At 26.6% G+C, this 11,170-nt stretch overlaps 1 protein-coding gene across 1 annotated transcript; it reads right to left on the bottom strand.

Moving 5' to 3' along the window:
- Nucleotides 1–4,551: 4,551 nt before the first annotated feature.
- LOC131627088 (uncharacterized) lies at nucleotides 4,552–5,529 on the bottom strand. Its single transcript, XM_058897915.1, has 3 exons — nucleotides 5,232–5,529; nucleotides 4,635–4,668; nucleotides 4,552–4,579 (listed from the first exon to the last, which is right to left on the bottom strand). Exons 1-3 carry the CDS (start codon nucleotides 5,527–5,529, stop codon nucleotides 4,552–4,554), a joined length of 360 nt encoding a protein of 119 aa, XP_058753898.1.
- Between the last annotated feature and the right edge of the window lie 5,641 nt (nucleotides 5,530–11,170).

Genomic DNA, 11,170 nt, shown 5'->3' with positions numbered 1-11,170 from the left:
ACAAATTTTAAAATTTTCAAGAAACTTGGCAAGACCGCGAGCCATCTTCATAATCTGGTTGACTTTACTAGGCAGACTTAATACGAAAGATCGATTATTGAAAATTGGAGTTGAAATGGATAGGGCTTGCATGTATTGTGGAGCACTAGAGAGCATGGAGCATTTATTCTTCGAATGCAGTGGCACAAGAACAATGTGGAAAATAATACTTAGCTGGATCGGTTTTGATAGGCAACCGAAGTCATGGACAGCAGAACGTATATTACACTTGGATCTCAAGGAATAACATGTGTTCTGGGAAAGCATTACATATTGATATTGTGCAGGATATTAAATATACTATAGTGCAAAGAGGGAGCCTCAATAGAGTAGTCCATGCCCATATTGATAGAGCAAATTTGCTTATAGAGTAGTTTGTCTTGTTTGATTGTGATTGATGTACCTGGATCCCGTGGGATCGGTTTGTAACCAATTGTTTTTTGGTTTAATAAAGTATTTTTATCTCAATTTTTTTTAAAAAAATTTTCATAGTCTTCAAATTATAAAATTTTCGAAAAAATCTTTCGGCAATTTCAACTTTTCCAGTATTTAATGAGATTTTAATTTTTTTAGCGAACTTTGAAAATGGTGGAAACTTTGAGAAAGGATGTTATGATTTTTTTCATTAAATTTGGGGGTGTCAGATTCAATTTGGGGGTGACAAATTAAATCTTCTAATTACTTCGGAAATTTCTGCTTTTCCAGTATTTTATGAGATTTCAAAAATTTTCGATTTTTTAAGTGAACTTTGAAAATGGTGGAAACTTTGAGAGAGAATGTTATGGTTTTTTCATTCAATTGGGGGGGGGGGGGGTGTCAGATTCAACTTGGGGGTGACAAGTTAAATTTTCTAATTACGCGGGATTAAAATTTTCAGATATGATGCAAGTTTGTCCAAGCCCTATCGTTTGACGTGAAGTTAAGTTACCATAACCATCGCTTTTACATGCATTTTTTATGGTAATTTCTCATCTCACCCACATTATCCCAAGTCCTCTGCAGAATTCTAAAAATGTCCTTAATTTTTGGAGATACATCTTCGGATGCATCAAATTTTTTCCTCAATAAAATTCGGAGAAGCAGAACCGAAGTCGTTTTAAGGGTGTGTTTGGAAATGCATCACTGATTTTTTTTTTAAATTTAAAAAAAATTGTTCGGAGATGCATCTCCGAACTAGGCGAATATATTTAAAGCTCGCACAAGACCCTTCAATCTTCTCATTCTTCATTTTTAGAAAAACAACTTTCTCTCTACCTCATTCTAAGCATTTTAAATTTCCACTCAAGATCAACTTTTGAAGCTACATTTACTTGACTCTTACCATTTCCAACCTCTTCTACCTACATCATTCAACATCATAGCACTTTAATCCCTCATCAACACATTTTTGAGTAAGTTTCTCATTTAACTGATTTTTATTTTTGATTAATGTATTAGCTCAAATAAGTTAGTTTTATAGTTCAAATAGGTTAATGTTCAGGTTTAGAAACTCTGTTTATATGATTTGGATCAGTTTGAATGTATTTGAATGAGCTAGGGCAGATGATGTTAGTAAAATCAAATGTAAGTATTATGTTTTATTGTATCCACAGAGATTGATGCGATATCAAAACTGTTCAACAATTTTCATAGTTCTAAGCAGAAAGTTTCAAGATGTTTGTTTGAAATTACGAAAAGTAAAAATGCGTAAATAACGAAAGATAAATTCAGAGGAATAGATTTGTTGGGAATTGGTTTTCATCCACCGATTCAATATGCAAATCTCGGATCAGTTATACACAATTTAAGCATATTTCATTATCATCACGTATTGCTCATAATCAAAGTTTATGTCTAAACATTGTTGAGATTTCTACCTTATGGTTCAATCGACGATTTTTCAGCCTATTAAACAATACAGTAGCATTCAGATTCAATACTTTAGAGTGAATATTTAACCTAAATCTATGTCTAGCATTTAGAGTTTAATAGATGTTATCTTGAATCAAGATTAAAATTGCATTTGTCAATATTAATTCAATCCATGAAATAACCGGTAAGACAAAGAGAACAACGATAATGATTCAAACATAAATGGCATATAACACAATGATCAAAGAAAATACATACTGCTTCGGTGAACTACGACCAATCCCAACAAGAGAGAGATTTAGCTACTCATGGTAGCTTGATGAACAATGGAAGAATTGAGTTGAAACGACATCAACGATGATTTCCTGACTCTTGATTTGTATCCAGCTCCTTCTACCTAAAACCTCCTCTATTCCTACTTCAATTACACGAATGTATTGTATTACAAGAGTAAAAACTAGAATTATGATTCTGAACTGTGTTTCTGCTCTATTTATAGCAGTTCTGGCCGCCTGAGTTCGCTACGCGAACTTTTGCTTCATGGTTAAGTTTTTAAGTTTGAACTGCCTTCAGCAAACCTCCAAAGTTTGCTACGCGAAGTGAGGTTCGCTTAGCAAACTACCTTTCTTTAGCCTTAAGTCCTTAAAAAGATCTTTTAGAAATCATCTCCAACCTCTTAAACACATCATTTATAACTCCCTTAGTCAACAAATCAGGAACTTGGTTTTCACTTCTATAATATCCCAATCTTAGTTTGCCTTCACTAACAAGCTCCCTCTAGTAGAGAAACATCATCTCAATGTGCTTGCTCCTTCCATGTGCAATTGTATTCTTAGTAAGATTAATAGCTGAAACATTATCAACCAAGGGTGTGACAGCCTCAACCTAATTGTTGCCCAACTATTTCAATAGATTTGTTCGCCACCTGGCTTGACCCACACATAATGAAGCGGCAATATACTCGGTCTTACAAGACGATAGTGTAACAATTTGTTCCTTCTTCGAACAACATGAGTTTGGTGTTCCACCGAACATAAAGATATATCCAGCTGTAAATTTTCAATCATCTTTATCTCCGCACCAATTAAAATCGGTAGAACCTAGCAAATTGCATTTTCTGTCTGTTTCCGCTACGGGAAAGAGAATTCCGCTGCTAATAGACCCTTTAATAGTTAATAACAAATATTATAATCATAAAATGCAGTGTAAAAAAACTTTTCAATAAAACAAAAAATAAAAAGCATATATATGTTTTAATATAATTATTTTAAAACAATTGAATGACAAAAATAATAATTGATAAAAAAACTAAAATCTGTCATTTATTGTGGAAGTTTCAAATCTCCACAAAATAATTTAAAAAATAAATCATGGGTATGGGAGCAGCTCCTAACAATACATTTAGAAATAAAGGAGTTTAAAACAATATGACAACATCTAAAGCATATATTATGATGAAAGAAGGAAAGATTCTTGATCAAGTGGTTGGCATCTTGGGTTTATCAAATTTGAGTTTTGTTTCTTATATTTCAATTTCAGTATTCCATTAATAACAAAATTCTGCAAATTTATTTCTCATACTTATTTTAAAAATATAATACATTTTGATAACAATGTTTAATGCCTGAATTATTAGTCAAATATTTTATATAATTAATTGTTTCTTTTATAATTTCAGCCAGTCGATGTTGTAAGTGAGCCTAACTCACCGTTGATTGCAAGAGGATCTTATGGTGGCAGTAACGTTTGATCCGTGTTTTATCAAAGAGATTGAATAAGACCCATACTTTTTCTATGTTTTCCTTATGTTGACTCTTTAGATAGAAACCAATGTTAAATTATTTTGAATTTTTGTTGGATTAGATGAAAAATTATGTTAGACTATTTTGATTTGTGTTGGATTAGATAAAAATTATGTTAGGCTATTTTGAATTTTTGTTGAAGTGTCACATTTAATATAACATTGAATACTTTGATTAAAAAATAACTATTTAATGAAGCTAATAAAACAATATATGCATAACAGATAAATATTCATTATTAATAAGAACTAACCGTCTACCCGTGCGATGCACAGATACTTTTTAGTAAATTAAATTATTGTTAACATAAAAATTTTAATTTAAAAATGATTTAAAATATATTAAAATATTATATTTTATTCTATTAACCACATGAATAAGAATTTATTACCATACAATACATAATAATAATAATAATAATAATAATAATAATAATAATAATAATAATAATAAATAAGAAAAAAAAGGAATTGGATAGAACTAAAATGATAATAATAAGCACTATAATTATAAAACAAAAAAATATTATTAAATCAAATATTACTCACCCTTTTCTTTGTTTTGGGAGTTGAGGCTTTCCGTCTTGTATTGTCGACTTTTTAGCCTCTCATTTTAATAGAAATCTTGCCTATTAAAAAAATAAAAAACTTACATAATAATTATCCTTCAAATATCAATAACATAAATACAAAAAAGAATTTAAAATTTTGAATTTAATCCAACTCAGATAAAAAAAAAAAGAACACAACTCAAATAAACAATGTAATTAAAAATAATTATATGATGCTGCAAAATGTAAACCTACAAAAACAAAAACTATTGTATGATGCTGCAAAATGTAAACCTACAAAAACAAAAACTATTGTATGATGCTGCAAAATGTAAACCTACAAAAACAAACATAATCATAATTAGAAATATCAATAATAATAAAAGTAATACCAAAATATATTGTATGATGCTGCAAAATTGAAACCTACAAAACAAATATAATCATAACTAGATTAATGGCCTGTGCGTTGCACGGGTTTGGTTATTTTTATCTTAATAATTTATATATATAAATTATAACATATGCTTAAACGTGCTTTAAAATTAAAAAAAATATAAATAAAACTCTACAAATATGAGAACTCTAATAACTAATATATATATATATATATATATATATATATATATATATATATATATATATATATTATATATATATATATATATATATATAATTTTAATTATGTTCTTTAAATTTAAAAAATTGTCATATTTATGTTAATAATGCAATATTATAAAAAATATTATATTAAATTATTTGTAGATAATATTTTTGATTAATCATTAAATTCATAATACATATAAGTGTAGATCAATCTAAATTTCAATTATTCTTTTCGTGTTTAGTCTATAATTATAAAATGTAAGAAATTTTGTTATTCTATATTTTTTTTAAGCTGAAAATATTATAAAATAAAAAGGAAAACAAGAAAAACAAGGGGGACCAAGCCAAGACCCCTTAAGAGCAAATTCTAAGTATAGGGGTACCTTCCTTGTCTAACAAGTAATCCTTAACAAGGACGGAATGAACAAAAGGGAACCAATAAAAACTTCCTAATGACAAGCCTAAATTCGCAAGGAAGTCAGCACAAAAATTGACTTCTCTAAAAGCATGAGAGATCATAAACTCGATCGAGCGAGTATATTCAATACACCAAAGCCAACGAGATCTAATCTTCCAAGGAACAATATAAAAATTAGAAAAAGCTTGCACTACCGTCTTGCAATCAGTCTCCATCCAAAGTTTATCATAGCCCAAATCTTTTGCTTTCTCAAGAGCCACCATTACTGCCCATAACTCAGCCAAGAGAGCACCCCTTCCTCCATGAAGTCACAAAAGCTACCCAAATGCATAGCAAGATGATTGCAGAAAATGCCCCCACACGCGATCAAGGGAGGAGATCCTCTAGCTAAGCCATCAACGTTCACTTTAATCCAGCTAAGAGGAGGAGGATTCCACAAAACCTCAAGAAGAAGCATTGGATTTCTAGGCAATATGTTAACATCAAAGCTTTTGAGAATGGAGAAACTGTTAATGTTATTACTTGAACAGTTTGTAGTGTTGTTCCCAACCATCTTTGCCCGAGAGATGATGCTACTAATACAAGTTTTCCAATGAATCAATTTTCCTCCAAACAACCTTTGATTTCTAGCACGCCAAACATGGTAAAAGACACTGCAGATACATGAAATAGCCACATCCTTAGCCTGTTGAGACCACGAAGTATTAATCAAGTTGGAACAATCTTGAAGACAATTAACATGACCAGCAAATTGCAGTATTTGCAAAAGCCAATTCCAAATGTTAGAAACAAACTGGCAGTGGAAAAAAACATGAGATGTTGTTTCATAACATTTACGACATAACACACACATAGAGGGAATTTGAAAACCTCTAACCATCAAATGCTCATCAGTAGACATTTTTTCATGAGTAATTCTCCAGATGAGCATAGAGTGAGAAGGAGGAACATTTTTGTTATTCAATGTGATGTCCAAAAAAAGTTTTAAATCATATATTCTCTAGATTTTTTATTTTATTTTGGTATACCATATTATATCTTACCCTATTGTTTATTATAGCATAAAGCCAAAATGTATAGTATAAATATGTAAAATTCCTTTATCAAGTACGTATTTATATATACAATAATGGTTTTTATTAATTATAATTTATTATTAATTATTATTATTGTAAGTTGAGTGCTGAAGTAGTTATTAAATATGAAAAAATATATTTTAAAAATTGATGCATTAAAGAATAAAAATTATTATTTGTATAAAATGAATTATCTACTTTAAGATTATCTAGTTTATTGCAAAAATTGATTAACTAAACTATATTTAAAATTTATTTTAATAAAATCTACTATTTCTTTTTCTTTCTTTCACCAATTAAATAAAACGTATAGATTATTTTGTTATAGTTTAATATTTTTAAGAATAGAATAATTTTATTCTTTTTCAATGACTAAATTAAGTTTCACATTTTTCTTTAAGATATTTAAATATTTTTTCACATTAAAAATTAAAAACCTAAATTTGTAAGTCATTTGAAAATTTGATACAATTTATCCATTAACTTCAATCTTAGCTAAGGATAAAATATAAGTTAAAAAATTTTAATACGGACTATTATAATAATAATGAATTTTTTTTAAAATAATTGATACAAAGATTAAGTTGAGTCAATGGCATATAACATAAATAAAGGATCATTAGCCTACAACATAAATCAAAAGATAATTAAAACATTAGTGAGAATTAAAAAGTAATAAAAATATCAATATAAAAGGAAAAAAATATCTCATTTCCATGTAGGTTGGACTTTGGAGTGGTAGATAAGACATATTTATATTGAATAATTTTTTTTGTATTAATTGACAAAATTGAAAGGGTTAATAAATTTTGTCATTATAAAAAAACATCACAAACTAAACTATACACCATAAAAATATTTAACAGGGTACCATTTTATTATCAATTTAAGTTATTATAGGAATTTAACATAATATTTTTATGCAGAATTTTAATTTTGTCATCATTATAATAATATATGTTTATTGTTCAATATCTATACGTATTTTTAATTTGAATACATCTTTTTATTTTTTTGTTATAGAAACAAAAAATAACAAAAAAGTTATTTGAGATTTTTAATAAAATATACATCATGTAGAGTGTAAGAGTAAATGAAAGTATATCCAAAATATTTTAATTAAAGTTTAGAGATTTTATTAAAACAGAATAATGAATTTTTTTATTATAAACAAAAATTGTGAAACTCATGTAGAAATATTTTTTATTTTATTTTTGTGTTTTATTTAAATTTTGTTTAACAGTAATTGTAAACGCATTTTTGTATTGTTTTTAATATTTATATATTATAATGAATATAGTGTATTAACTAACTTCAATCTTAGCAAATAAACATATTTTTAATTGAATTATATAAATATTAAATTCTATTAATTTTATTTTCAAACGACCAATTTATTTAATTTTTTCAAACCATATCAAGCTAAGTATTCTACATTTTTGTAAACTGACTACTTCTCGAAAAGGCTTACCTTATTTTTGAATAAAAATCATTTCCGTTAAAATCAATATAAAAACTAAAAAAAATGAAAATTCTAATATAATGTCACATCAACATTAGGGTTAAAGTTGTGTCTAGGGTTGTCATCATGACAACCTTAAATTTATATTAAGTAGATTTTTAAATACTATACAATTTTAATATTTTTTCTTTTTTAGATTTGAAAAAGTAAAAATAACTATAATCAAAAAAAAAAACTTTACTATTATAGGCTTCAACTACTAAGAAAACTACACGAACTAAATAAAATCTTAAGTATGAATTGTATCATCATTTGATTAATAAAAGTTATTAAAAAAATTCTTTTACTTTCATTTTTTTTAGTCAAAATTAAAAATTGAACTTGATATAACAATTGGTTGTTAACATGTGAATAGTAAGATAAAAAAGAAATATTATGTGAAATTAACTTCAATCTTACCTGAGATGATATAGCAAATTTGGCATTCTATCATACTTTCTTTCCATATCATTCTATTATGGAACGTTTATTATTCTCACCTCTAATACTATATTAAATCTTATAACTTAACTAATTTGTTTTACATGATTATTATTCTTATGATTATCATTATTTTTTACATGCTTATCATTATCATTTTTTTACATGATTATTAGTTTTATAACTTCAATTAATATTACTTGATCTAAATACTATGAAAATTTTGTAACAAAAAAAAACATTTTTTTTTTGAAAAATATAAATCACAATATAAATTTTTTAAAATAAGCTTATATTTTTTTTTCAATCATTTTAATTTTATTTAAGTTAAACATTACATACTCATTTGAAATTAACAATAGTAAATAAGAAATAATACAAACTTATTAGATAATTATTTTGACAATCACTAAAACTATATTATATTTTTCTATAATACAATTACAACACTATATATGAAGGTTGATTATTATTAATATATTTTTTTAAATGCTTGTATTTTAATTAAGATATATTTGTTTTTTACATTAATTGTATATAATTATAATTGATTTTTTTATTATTTTAATTGTATATTTATAAATATTACATTGAAATAAAATAAAAATAGTGAAATTTTATTAGTTTATTTAAGGATAAAGGTTTTTAGTGAGTGATGAAGTAGTTATGGAATAGAAAAAGTTGAAGAAATATCTCAATTTTTTTAAAATCTTGGTATTCGGCCTTGGGAATTTAACTATAATTAATATTTTGATGACTTAGAAATCAAAAGATCACTATTAATAATATATAAAAATAATAATATTGTTAATAATAATTTTTTTCTACTATTATATTATTAATTAGAATTTATGTTATTTATGAAACATATAAATATTATTATTATTTGATCGATTTAAAATATTATTTTAATATATATATATATATATATATATATATATATATATATATATATATATATAGAAATAAAAATAATGTTAATAATATTTTTTCTACTATTATATTATTAATTGAAATTTTATATGATTGAAATTTTATATTATTCATTAAATATATAAATTTTATATGGTACATAAGATAAAGAATTAGAAATATGGTTGGTGTTAGAGTAGTTAATACGATGATATGTGTCTAGAGTTTGTTTTAGAAATGTTATTAGGATGACATGTGTCTAGGGTTGTCATCATGACAATCTTAAATTTATATTAACTAGATTAGAAAGAAAAATAGTTAAGGATATACTTGAAAGTTAAGAATAAAAAACAAAAATCAAATTATTTAGAAAGAGAGAAAAGAGAATGAAATAATTCATTTGTAATCTTTTTTAATCGATTTTTACAATCCTCTTTAATATTAGACAGAATATCAGTTAGCTGAGAAACAAATTGTTATAATAGAGATATAAGTTGTAAATTGTTATTCATCAGTGAGTTTGAGAATTAAATTGTTATAATAAAAAATAAAAGATGAGAATCAAATTGTTCTAATGGAAAATAAATTAGTTTTTATAAAGAATTGTCAAGTTATGGGGTGAATGGAATTGATTTCACAATTACTCCCTCTGTTTCTTTTTAAGTGTCATTTTAGCAAAAAAACTCTTCAACCAAAATAGTGGATTATTAAAGTTGTTTTTTCTATTACCCTCATTTATTTTCTCTTTTCAAATAAATTCAATAACCACTCTATTTTTTTAATGACTAATTAAGGAATTTATTAAGAAAGTAATAATTAGGAATAAGTGCGAGTAATGGGGTGAATGGAATTGATTTCACAATTACTCCCTCTGTTTCTTTTTAAGTGTCATTTTAGCAAAAAAACTCTTCAACCAAAATAGTGGATTATTAAAGTTGTTTTTTCTATTACCCTCATTTATTTTCTCTTTTCAAATAAATTCAATAACCACTCTATTTTTTTAATGACTAATTAAGGAATTTATTAAGAAAGTAAGGATATAATTGACAAATTATAACATTAAACTATAAAACGACACTTAAATAGAAACAAAAAATTCCTCTAAAACGACACTTAAAAAGAAACGGATGGAGTATTATTTAGTTGGTGGTTTCAAACAGGGTTTAGTTATATGTGGTGGGTGTGGGGCTGTGGGGAGGAATTTAAAAATTAATTTATTCTTAATTATTTGGTGGAGGTGGTTGGTAGATATTTTAAAAGTTTCTCAACCCACCCCATGGTTATCTTACACACCACACAAAATTTTAATTTTGCCCCCAGCTTCCGTAGATCCACATCCAGAAGCACCCCATATTTTGAATTTTTTTGATTCCTTCCGTAAATGCATCTACGGAAAGGTAATAAACTAGTGTATATGAGAAAAAAATACACATTAAAATATGTTAAGGGAAGCATCCGTAGATGCATCTGCGAAATAACTTAGTGACACATTGTTCCGTAGATGCATCTACGGAAGGGTCTAATATAGTTTGAACCAGCATGATCACTCCCCCATTGTTTCATTTCTCCAAACTCATCATAATCCAGACCCTAAAAACCCTACATCATCAATACCTTATTTCACTCCAACACTCAAACTTTTTGGTGCAACAAATCAAAGGGAGCAAGAAAAGTCTGAATTTCATGTAAATAATCACTTTCAACCACTACATTGTTCACATTGTCAATGAACTTTTCTGCAAAAAAGTTACGTCGCTTCCGTAGATCCATCTACAGAACGTGTTGAAGATGAACACTTCCGTAGATGCATCTACGGAATAGTCCCAACAGTTTTTTTCTAGCATTTTGTAATTCTGTGTGATTTTGACAAAATAGGTATGGTGCACCCCGATAATATTCAAGAGAATTAGCTACTTTAGTCGATGTAGCTACGAGTATGATGGGGTAGTCGCAAATATGGTAGATGTCGGAGGT

The sequence above is a fragment of the Vicia villosa genome, unplaced genomic scaffold (genome assembly GCF_029867415.1).
Source record: "Vicia villosa cultivar HV-30 ecotype Madison, WI unplaced genomic scaffold, Vvil1.0 ctg.000349F_1_1, whole genome shotgun sequence".
Classification (NCBI taxonomy): domain Eukaryota; kingdom Viridiplantae; phylum Streptophyta; class Magnoliopsida; order Fabales; family Fabaceae; genus Vicia; species Vicia villosa.
This window is presented reverse-complemented; position numbering and strand designations above follow the sequence as displayed.